Source organism: Melitaea cinxia, chromosome 23 (assembly GCF_905220565.1).
Source record: "Melitaea cinxia chromosome 23, ilMelCinx1.1, whole genome shotgun sequence".
Taxonomy (NCBI): domain Eukaryota; kingdom Metazoa; phylum Arthropoda; class Insecta; order Lepidoptera; family Nymphalidae; genus Melitaea; species Melitaea cinxia.
Genome location: NC_059416.1, coordinates 968260 through 981081, shown reverse-complemented (window position 1 = coordinate 981081; position 12822 = coordinate 968260). Strand labels below are relative to the sequence as shown.

The 12822-nt window shown below is 33.3% G+C and overlaps 1 protein-coding gene across 2 annotated transcripts in view; it reads left to right on the top strand.

Moving 5' to 3' along the window:
• LOC123665080 (ABC transporter G family member 23) overlaps nucleotides 1–12822 on the top strand; it is a 121498-nt gene that overhangs the window by 101566 nt on the left and 7110 nt on the right. The window contains exons 6-8 of one of the 2 annotated variants that reach the window (XM_045599429.1): nucleotides 968–1082; nucleotides 4161–4163; nucleotides 11293–11468. In XM_045599429.1, the coding sequence (XP_045455385.1) occupies nucleotides 968–1082; nucleotides 4161–4163; nucleotides 11293–11468 (294 nt within the window). The remainder of the gene's footprint in view (nucleotides 1–967; nucleotides 1083–4160; nucleotides 4164–11292; nucleotides 11469–12822) is intronic. The other variant, XM_045599428.1, reaches the window with a different exon arrangement.

Sequence of the window (12822 nt, the reverse complement as noted above, 5' to 3'; positions counted from 1 at the left end):
CTGTTTCGTTTGACTTCCATCTGCAAAACTTTTTTTAACAACGACGAAAAATAATAGGCTTTTGTAAGTTTATTAACAATACAATAAACTAAGGAATGTGAAAAAATGGGCGCCATGCAGTAAACAGTTTAGTTGCTATGGCAACGTAAAGTTAGTAACACTTCGAGTGCCGAACCTTGTAAAAACTAAATACTTGTATTATATACAAATATTAAACTACATATGTGTACATATAGCTACGCACACGTATACATGTCCGACCTCGAACATTAAAACTTGTATAGCTCTTTTTTAGGCTTAACCACGTAAAACTTTCCATTACGCGTTAAAAGAATATCCTGTCTTAACTCCTTACTGACTCTGTAAACATTTGTCTGTGATGATGATTTATCTTACTGCATAAAATATATTATATAGTACTCGGCGGTTTTAAAGTACGCGTCCTTAGGGTGACACACTGGCGAAAAAGGTCGTCGACTCACAAGTTCAATTTCCACAATTTTTCAAAATTATATTATACTAGCTATGCCCGCGACTTCGTCCGCGTGGAATTTAATAAAAACTTATTCTTCACTTCGTAGAGTTATAAAATAAATAAAGTTCTAAAATAAAAGTAGCCTCAGTTACTCCTTAATACATCAGCTATCTCCCAGTAAAAGGCCCGTCAAAATCGGTCCAGCCATTTCAGAGATTAGCCGGAACAAACAGACAGATAGACAGACAGACCGACAAAAATTAAAAAAAAGGTTATTTTGGTATATGTACTGTGTATACATCCATATGAATTTAGTAAAAAGCGGTTATTTTAATATAACAAACAGACACTCCAATTTTATTTATTTGTATAGATTTAACATCAAGTTTCTGCCGGCTTCAAAGCAAAGATTGCCATAGATCAACTACAAAATTTTAATACTATGTTGAATGCGTAATTATCTTTTATTTAATATGTGTATATTATTTTCAGATCGGTCTGATGCGCAGTGGACGCCTTCTAGCCGAGGAGTCGCCTCAGGCTCTCCTCACCATGTACAGCTGTGTTTCCTTAGAAGACGTGTTCTTAAAACTCTCCAGAAGACAGGGTAAGCAAACGATATAAACACATATTGGATACATACATATATATTTTACATAAAAAATGTACGGATATAGGCAGTCTTATCGCTAAATTCTCTCCATTCTTCATCTCTTCCAAACAACACTTTAGTTTATTTGTAAGCAACTTAATGCCTGAGTAATGAGTAGATAATAGCTGGCGGACATACTCGTAACATGCTGTATTAAATAAATCACTTCAGCCTATCGCCGTCCATTGCTGGACATATACCGCCACAAGTTCGGGCCGAAAATGGCGTGTTTTGCCCATAGTCACCACCAAGACGGGTTGGTGACCGCAGGTCTGATTTTGTCGCAACGAAGACGCCGCTAGTGTTAAATAAATGTACACAAAAAAAAAATATAACATTCCAGACTCAAAATGGGAGTCAATCAAACGGATTCTGGCCACAGATGTCTTTACCGTGCTGTTTACAAAACTAGCCAAGCGATAATTATTTCAGTCACGCATTATATAAAGTTACATTCTTAAAATAAATTACAAAATTTTAAATATTCGCCACGTAAACTATTAATGTTAAAAATATTTAAGCGGTGTGTAAAAATAATCACGATAATTATTTAATAACGAATTGTGTTATTATATTGTTACCTGTTTTGTATTCTTAATAAAAACTAGTTGATCTAAGCAACGTTGTCCTATTTTGAAAACTAGCATTACGTTTTATACAATTTTCCAATTTTCTGTGAAATTTTCTTAATTTTTCATTTAGTTAGAAACTTTTCCAGTTTTTTAACTTTAAAAAATACCAAATTGGTTACAGCCGTTCTTAAGTTTTGCAAGCGCGATATATTTAGTGATTATTTTTTATTGTATCGGGATAAATATCTTGTTTACATAGTATTAGTGAGTGTGAAAATTGAAAAACTTATACAGCATACATTATAAAAAAAATATTTAGAGTTGACTCGCTGGCTCAAGCACGTGGTCGAAACTGTTGACCGCGACTCAGTCGAGTCAACCTTAGCACATTTAAGTGATTTTATAGTCTTAAATATTTTTAAACATTCGTCTCATGTTCGATGCTTAAGGAAAATTTCGTGAGAAAACCTTCGAGATCATTCTAAGGCATGTACTTTGTAACTAAAGTACATCCGACAATTCTCAGAATCGCAATTGCTTAAACGATTTCAAAAAACGGAGGCAGTTCTGACTCAATTCTCGCTTCGATGTAAAAAAAAATAGGTAAAAAAACTTTTTAAGTTAAACGGTTTTATGTTAAACATACATTGCAATGTTTAAGATAAATGTACTAAAAACCAAAAAATAATAAAATAGATACAGTCGTGGGAATTATAAACATATGCATAGACTAGACTAAAATAAAACCGTGGGGCACGTCAATTGTCTACAATCGTTGATTAAAATGTTTGTTTTGTAATGTTACACTATAATTAGGCAGTTGTTCAACCGACAACGATGGACGTGTGATAAGTAGGGCTAGAATGTGGAAACAAGCTAGCAAGCTCGATTATAAGCGAGTTTTAGGGTTTCATAGTGGTGAGCGAGTAGTACTTTTATCATATGTTTTGTCGATTAAAGACAAACTACGAGCAGTGAAACGATTCCTCGCCAGCCAGCAGAGTGAATGTCCAACGATAAACTAGTTGAAACATCTCTTTTATTTACATGGAGTGTATAACTATTGGAATTTCCATGAGCAAGAAAATAGTAAGTAATTTCCTCACCGTCTGCGGGCCAACTGCCTATTTTAACGACAAATTAAACGATTCTTCTATCGCACATTAAGTCGATAATTTGTAGACAATTGACGTGCCCCACGGTTTTATTTTAGTCTAGTCTATGCATATGTTTATAATTCCCACGACTGTATCTATTTTATTATTTTTTGGTTTTTAGTACATTTATCTTAAACATTGCAATGTATGTTTAACATAAAACCGTTTAACTTAAAAAGTTTTTTTACCTATTTTTATTTTCTAGTTTTTAGTTTTTATTTCGCATTCTGTTTAATTCATTTAGTGCTTCATTATTGCAAGGCCCATCTTAAATATTGAGGTTGTATAGTGCACTGTATTCTTCTTGTCAAGCCCTTTTATTTGATACCCATATTGGTGGGATTGATAAAAAATTGTTATCAGACATTTGGTAGCGGCGGCCAGCTTAGATTTCAATTTTGCATAGTAAATTGTATTCTACTTGTTGAGACCTTTCATTTGATACCCATGTTGATGGGATTGATAAAACCTAAGTTATCCGCCATTTTGTAGAGGCCGCCATCTTGGATTTTAATTTTATATAGTACATTGATTATACTGGTTGAGCACTTTCATTTGATACCCATATTGATAAGATCGATAAAACCTACGTTATCCGCCATTTTGTAGCGGCCGCCATCTTGTATTTTAATTTTTTATAGTATATTGTATTCTGCTTGTTGAGCCCTTTCATTTGATACCCATATTGATGGGATTGATAAAACCTACGTTATCCGCCATTTTGTAGCGGCCGCCATCTTGGATTTCAATTTTTTATATTATATTGTATTCTGCTTGTTGAGCCCTTTCATTTGATACCCATATTGATGGGATTAATAAAATATAAATTATCCGCCATTTTGTAGCGGCGGCCATCTTGAATTTATAATGGTAATGAATAAACATAATTGTATTGTCACCAAAATCCAAAGTGTGTACAAAATTTCAGATTAATCGGTTGACAGGAAGAGGGTGAAATTTGAATTACTAAATTTGACCCAAGAATAAAAAATAAAACAAACGGGGTGAGCTAAATAAAACCGTTTAAAAAAGCGTCTAACCTCATAATTGCTTACTAGGTGTACCGATTTTGATGATTATTTTTGAAGTGAAAATTCTTTAGGCGCATGAGGGTGAGATTTTCACACGGATGAAACGGCAACGTTTTGATGAAATGGCAACGTTTTCGATGGCGCTGGAACTGAAGTCTAATGCTTTAGATTTTTATATATAAACGAGACGTAAAAATTAGTTTGCCAAAGAAGTTCCACTTCTGACGTGTGTACTTGGTACGCACACACTTTTTTTTAATTTTTTCTCGAAAGCAGGTGCTTTTCGAATGAGACCACTGTTTAATTTGAGCAAGTTCTGATGTTTTTGAGCTATTCATAATAATGTGCATTTGAAGACTGTTATTTCTTTGCTTTAGAACAAAAACAAATATTTTTAGAAGTTGTCATACTTTATACTACCTATTACTATATTGGCGGTATTACGACATGTAATCCATTTCAGGTAATTAATTGTCATATATATTAATCCGCTAAGGTTAAGATGTTTGTCTCCCTTTTTACAAAAAAAAAAAAAAAAAAAAAAACTCACAATTACTCCACATAAATTATATATTTTTTTTATAGATAATCGCTTGCTTTACCGGCATCTACAACTAAAAAATTATTATTGTTTTTGTATAATAATTAATTATTAACATTATATATAATTATGACGACTTTAATTTAGAAACCAAATCAACATGATTGACGGTCGGTAGCATTTTTACTTATTTAGTGCGAATTATTCGCACGAGTATTGCTAGTTATAAATAACACGCTCAAAATCAATTTTGAACAAAAAAAAAAAATTACATACGTACGCAAAAATTATACGTCAATTCAAAACAAGTTAAAGATGTTAAAATCGTTAACCTTGTGAACCGAGAATCAACGATTAACTGAGCAAACAAATCGACACACGTAATATACAAAGAGTTTTTACTCACAAGACAACATTAGCATATTATATGCTAATATCATATGACCCTATGTATTTTAGTATTAATATTTAATGAATTTCCCATATGTTAGGTAATGTTTTATGTAATTTGACGCAATGTACGTGTGTATCATTCGTAAGCTGAATGTGTATTACATAAATCATTGTTAACTTTGTTCGTTGAAATTAATTATATCTGACCTTTAGGATTATTTGAGACTTGTATTCTTATTTTGTTTGTGGTTCTTTTGTATTATATAATATGCAAAGATAGGATATAAAAAAAGAAATTTTGTAAATGATACGTAATCTAAAACTTGACGTCGTCTTAGAAGTCGTGGTTCAAATCCCCATGTCCGGGGATCAATTATTTTTTCTTTTCTATTAAATTGCACTCGTTATTTTTTATTTAAAGAGGCAGGTCTTATTTTTTATTATTATGTTGGTAAAATTGAAAAATATTATTCTTATTTTATCATTATTATTTTTAATTGTTTTTTATTTTTGATATTTTATATTTATTTATATTTTTTATTATTGCCGGTAAAAAAAATATTATTCATATTTTATAAATATGTAATTCATATTTAAATATGATTTTAAAAAAAAAAAACACCCTTTGTTGGAGCGCCTATCAGTTTTTGAGAAGCAATTACTCTCAATCTTTTAATTGTGTATTTTGTATCAATTATTAATTTATCGTTATTTTTTATTTTGCGTTAATTCATTATTAATAATTGTGTTGGCGGGCAAAATAAAAAAAATCCACTTCAATTACATCGACAAGTAATACAATGTAGGTACACGAAAAAATAGTCAAGACGACGATCTAAAACTTGGTCGTTTGAATTCAAATATCGCTTCAGTCTGTAATATCTCACGACTGGGCGTAGGCCTCTTTCCCCGTGTAGGAGAAGGATCAGAGCTTAATCCACCACGCTGCTCCAATGCGGGTTGGCGGATATATTCCTCACTATGAGTAACGATCGCTATCAGGTGTACATGATAACAACCGGGACCGACGGCTTAACGTGCTCTCCGAGGCACGGTGGGGAGACCCACAAGGACTGCACAAACACCCAGACCACGGCAAACACCTGTATGTCCAATAAAAATGTTTGTCATGTGCGGGGATCGAACCCGCAAACGCCAGCGCAACAGGTACAATCCATGTCTGTAATCGTTGAGCCAACGCGGCGTAAAATATATTTTGAATATATTACGAATTTTCAATGAGTAAATATTGAATTTGTGACGAGAATTCTTCTCAGTTGATTCTACTTTACCGGTGTGCGCTAAAGATTTACTGAATCCATATTTATTGTAAGATAGTGATTAAATATTACTTGTAAAACCTACTTCGATAAAGTGAATCTTTGATTTTATTTTAAAGATACTAATATCTGTCATTCCTATTGCGAAATAAAGTTTCTGTTTGGGTAACGTCGCCATTTATCAGAACAATTTATATAAAACATATAATAATCACGTTAATAGCTAATAATTTAAACTATAAAAAAATATGTACAAAAATATACTAAAGCAAAACTTTGCAATAAAACATTACAAAAACACCAATAAAAAACAGACTTAACTGCGAAAATCACGTTTATTTTTTACGAAACAACGTAAGCGTCTAGCACTATGTCATGATTATGTTAATTTTACATGACATGAGGATTGCGGAAAACCGCGATGTCTGGCGCGAACTTAGGGAGGCCTATGTCCAGCAGTGGACTGACAGACTGAATTGACTGATTGACTGACATGACATAAGTAATGTAATATTGAGATTTTTTTATTTTTTATTATATTTATTTAAATTACAAAGCGAACAACAATAAAGCGAAAAGTTTTCTGAATATAGCAAACCCGGATTAGCCGATTTCGGTTTTGGTTTCGGCTATTTGAGAGCTTCGGTGTTCTGCTCTTTGATGTGTTCTAATGCAACTTATATACCCAATGCTATTAAGGAAGATACGAACGAATTTAGGGTATAACGAGACCAGAGAATTTTAGGGAATGGCTCAATAAAATGTCTCTATACAAGATATTCTACTAATATTATAATATGAAAGTTTCTCAGGATGAAAATATGGATGTTTTTTCCTTTTTCACACACAAAAAAAATGATTTCTTGTAGGAAAGTTGTGTATGTAGATATCTGGAGATTCATATTAAAACCTGGGCTACTGAGTAGACGTTCCCCACGGGATCGGAAATTGCATTGTTAAAACCGGAACACCCAGCGATTTATATATAAAATATTTATTTTATAACCATTAGTTTTTAACCGTCTTAAAAAAAGGAGAAGGTTTCTCAATTCCACCGTATATATAAATATAAATACATATATATATTACATATACATATATTTATGTGTATTCGCGGATAACTAACATCGTCGTTTATAAACCTATTTTGCTGATTCTTTTTTTTTTTTTTGTTGGAAAGGAGATATCCCAAGGGTGGTACTATGATAAGTAAACCAGGATCTGATGATGGCATCCCAGAGAAATCGAGGGAAACCTTCGAAAATCGTAGTGACGGCTCGTGCGATTGTTAATTTATTTCGTCTACTTACGTCGTTTTACTTGTCGATGTAATTGAAGTCGATTTTTTTCGTTTGCCTGCAAACACAATTATAACCTCTCCGTTTCTCGACCGGACGTAAACACAAACATTACATACATACGAACTTTTAAAAAATGCCATCAAAACTAGTGTTAAAATGGTATTTCGTCAGTGAAACAAGCCCAAGGCTCGGTGATACATCGCTCGCTGCAACCTTGCTTTGTTTCGTAACGAGCTTGCACGCGAATGATGTTATTGGTTCAATTTACTTGTTTCATTGCTGACGGATTTGCGTTACGATGCGTGATGTACACTTTTTTTTACTTAAGTGCGCTTAAATGACTTTTATACCCTTCTTTTGAAAGTAAGATTTAAGTTTGGTCGTACTGTTACGTGTTAGGAATATGATAGCAAATATTGTGCAATTGTAGCTGTCAAATTACATTTAAATCATCATTACAGCCTATACAGTCCACTGCTGGACATAGGCCTCCACAAGTTTACGCCAAAAATAACGTGAACTCATGTGTTTTGCCCATAGTCACCACGCTGGGCAGGCGGGTTGGTGACCGCAGTACTGGCTTTGTCGCACCGAAGACGCTGCTGCCCGTCTTCGGCCTGAGTATTTCAAAGCCAGCAGTTGGATGGTTATCCCGCCATCGGTCGGCTTTTTAAGTTCCAGGGTGGTTGTGGAACCTTGTTATCCCTTAGTCGCCTCTTACGACACCCACGGGAAGAGAGGGGGTGGCTAAATTCTTTAGTGCCGTAGCCGCACAGCACAAATTGCAGTTTAAATATCACAGCTAAAAAAGCAAAAAATGCCGACTTCAGATTCAGGATCTGTAGATTAAAATAATAGCATCAGTTGAAGTACTAATATAATTACAAAATCTTCAATCGTTGTATTTTATTTAATTTTTTGTATATCAATTTTTATTTACTTATTTTGTTTCAGACATAGTCCATATCTTAATGTTATTGATTGGTTTCCATGTGTATGTTAAGTACTTAATTATTTTTACAACTTACTTTATTCAAGTATAAGAAAAATTATATCTATAAGAAAATAATCTAAAAGGCATTCACTAGGATTGATGAATAATGTTGAGCAGTAGTCCCGGTTGTTATCATGTACACCTGATAGCGATCGTTACTCACAGTAGGGAATATATCCGCTAACCCGCATTGGAGCAGCGTGGTAGATTAAGCTCTGATCCTTCTAAATGGAGAAAGAGGCCTATGCCCAGCAGTGGGATATTATAGGCTGAAGCGTTGAAAAGCTGCGTATAAAACAATCGAGCTGAAACAGTTATTTTCTCAAAACTTCCGCACGCACACTTTTTAATGCTTAACAAACAGAACTGGTTTTTAAATTGGCAGCGATTAAAGATTAAAAGATTATATTAGGAAAGCACAAACCATTAAATTCAGTAAATTTTATACTTAAAAAAGTTATCTAGTAAGTTTAATGATTACAATCAGAGGTTTAAGTAAACGTCGTTGTTATGTTAACTGGCTCAAGCTTTACGAGCTGTTTGAGGCACATTAATGGGGAGTCGACGACAAACACACAATGGAGAAACAAATATTACATCAAAATCAGGACTGGTGTGAAATCTATAAGTTTGTAATATTAAAATAACCGCTTTTGACTAAATGCATATGGATCTGATACATATACCAAAATAACATTTTTTACAACTTTTGTCTATCTGTCTGTTTACTCCGGCTAATCTCTGAAACGGCTGAACCGGTTTTAACGGGATTTTCACTAGCTGATATAATGAGTAACTTAGGCTAATTTTATTTAGAAATTTATTTATTTTATAACTCTGCTAACTGAACAATAACTTTTTTGTTAAGTTCCACGCGGACGAAGTCGCGGGCACAGCTAGTTTACAAATAAACATTAATATTTATTAATGTTTTTTTTTTTTTACATTAAAACTAATTTATATAATCATACTCGCTACGCTTCCCGGTTTCACACTCAAGTAATTCTCTATTTACGTGTGTACCTATGGAATAAATCTAATACCGAGTTATGAGAGGCTATATGAGATCTATGAAAATTTGGTCCGTATTTGTCCATGTTTTGATGAGGTCTAAGAGATTATAGGGGGGGCCTATGGGGTTTTTGCTCTTAATATCGAAACTTTTACAATTATATTATTATACATTTCGCATTTGTAATTTTAGTAAATTCAAATAAAATATTTAAGGCTATAATCTTATACCATACTTTCTATGTCTAAAATTTAATAAAACTCAACCAAGGCGTTAAAGCGTACAAACAAAACTAATAAAAAATTAATTCATACGTTAAAAGTTGGGATTACGTTTTTTTGCCTAAATTTTTTGTGTAATGTCTGAGTTACGATCAACGATGCGTTCTTTACGTTCTTTGATTTTTTAAATCACGAAATATATATATATATATATAATCCGGTTTGATTTTTTTAAATATAATTGTGTTTGTTTTATAATTATATCGACAAGTAATACAACGTAGGTAGACGAAAAAATTGTGAAGTAAATACGCATTATCAAAGATTACTCCAAAAGTTGTAATCAAATCTCGATGAAATTTAAATGTGACCACATGATAAGCATTGGCTTTCGATTAAATTAAAAATCATCAATTAACAATCATCGGTACACCCAGTTAAAAGTTATGCGGATTTTCGAGAGTTTCCCTCGATTACTCTGGGATCCCATCATCAGATCCTGGTTTCCTTATCATGGTACCAAACTAAGATCTCCTTTCCAACAAAAAAAGAATTATCAAAATCGGTTCATAAACGACGGAGTTATCCTATTATCCTATTATATTATGTATGTTCGAAAAAATATATATATATACTTTCGAATTGAGTAACCTTAAAAATGCTTAGATTTTGTCCATATACGAGAGCTTCTTGTTGTGTTAATGTTTTTAACGTTTTCCATTGTTGTTTCTTTATATCTTAAAATTTTTTAGGAGCATTGAATATTATTCTCATTAATACTATTAATTATATATGTTATCGTCAAAGAACTCGATTTCTGCTCCGCGGGTTGCGTGTTCAATTCCTGCCTGTGTATAATAATTGTATTTATATATTTATGTATGTATTATTTCTATGTTTAATTATCAAAAAAAAAAAAAAACTATGTAGCTAGTTATAAGTCGGCCGTTACCTATAACGCAAGCATAAGGTTGCTTGCAATAGGAACATACGACCGTGTGTGTATGTTACAAGATATTTATTTATTTATGTTTATATACACTATACATATTTATACATACTATTACATATTTAAATTTACATACATCCGCCAAACCGCATTGGAGCAGCGTGGTGGATTAAGCTCTGATCATTCTCCTACATGGGGAAAGAGGCCTATGCCCAGTAGTGAGATATTACAGGCTGAAGCGTATATTTACATACAACGGCTCCATTAGGAATCTCTATTTAGAAACCTGCGTCTAGAGTCTGGAAATAAACTATGCGTAATCATAAATGCGCAGACCACGGCTAATATCTGTATGACTTATACATATGTATGTTTGGGGTACGAAGAGGAACGTGGTGTGAAGATTCACGTCGGCCATCGAAAAGGGAGGATCCTCCGACCAGACGGGTGTTGTGTCTGGCGGGCTAACGCCCCCAACGGTTGTTGTCGGGATCTTGTATATATACTCAATCACTTTGATAACTTTGATAGCGCGATGTAGGATACGTCAGTTTTCTCGAGTTTGTATGCCGCGCGATAAATGTCACTACATATGTTTTCTTACATTAATTTTTGAGATATATGTATTAGGAAAGGATTTATTTATATATTTTAGCGTAACACCTATCTAGTAACAATGTGTCTTTAACGTTAACATATAACTGATCTTTCCAGGTCAAGCAAACCAAGTTGTAGAGCTGAACGTATCAGGGGGTGCCCTTGGACTAAACAAGATGTCCAAACGTGAAGAAGCGCCCTACGCGGCTGAGGATAACCAAGTTGTAGGTCTGAACTTCCACCAGAGCAAGGAGGTGCTGATAGTTGACCACGCTGCTGGATCTAATGGCGACGTAAGTTTACATACGTACCCATGCTAAGTCCAAAATCAGTTGTCCTACGTCATTAGACTACCTTTTGAAATTTGAGGATTAAAACTGTTTTTCAAATATGTTGCTCAATATACAAAAGACGAGTATTTATATAACTTACAGTTATAGCGTCATTAATTCCATCAATTCATCCTTAGTCATTATCATTAGTCCTTTCATCTAAGGTACATCTTGTGAAATTCCAATATTAAAAATAATCTTTATGTTTTAAAAATCATTAGCTGTCTATCTATACACCAAAGCTATAAATAATAATAGTAAATTCTTTATTAGATCAAATACTGTACAATTTCTTAACCCGCCAAACTTTCGTGACAGTTTATCGGCGGAGTTAACGCTTGTCAACATATACATACAATATTCAATTATTATTATTTTTACTATACATATATTATAAAATTTTATCTAACATAACTATCATTTGTTTAAAATAATTCACTCACTTCAGCCTATCGCAGTCCACTGCTGGACATAGGCCTCCACAAGTTCGTGCCAAAAATGGCGTAAACTCCCCATAGTCACCACGCAGGGCAGGTGGGTTGGTGACCGCAGGGCTGGCTTTGTCGCACCGAAGACGCTGCTGCCCGTCTTCGGTCTATGTAAAATAATTAAACAATTTTGAATTTTTAAATGGTTAAATGAGCCTAACAGTCCATCTATCAGTTGGTTCCTCCTCTTAATTGATCGCTTCTGTAACACTCATACGGATTTATAGAGTAGATAGAGGTTCTTTATGTAACCTTGGGCATGTAAATAAATTATATTCACCTACAAATCATATTTTGGTCTATTTAATTTCCTTATTCCTTATTTCCTAATTCCTTATTCCTATTTGAGATCCTAGCATCAGAGACTAGCGCTTTTATATAATCCTTTTCTTACCTTATATCAATACAAGAGTATTGATAATTAAAGATTTTAATGATAATACTAGTGGTCGCCCAGAGGTCGAAATTCGACCATAATTACATTTTTGAATTAAAGAAAACCAAAAATTAAGAAAATAAAGAACCTTTTATAGAATTTTTCAATTTGACTACATACTTTGACAAACCAACAAAAGAGTATAATATGCGTGTGTACTTTCTAAATCATTATCAGTTAATATCTGATTAGTCATTAATTGCTTTAGGAATGAAAGTAAAAGTACATTGTAATACGCTTTAAATACTAAATAGTTATATGACTAAGCAATTTTATCTAATACTAGCTTTCCACTAGCGATTTTGCCAATAATAGATATAGACTCACTTTTCGCCTGGTAAAATATATCCCACACTATTCAGTAATACCGTGGCATTTTCCTGGTGAAAGA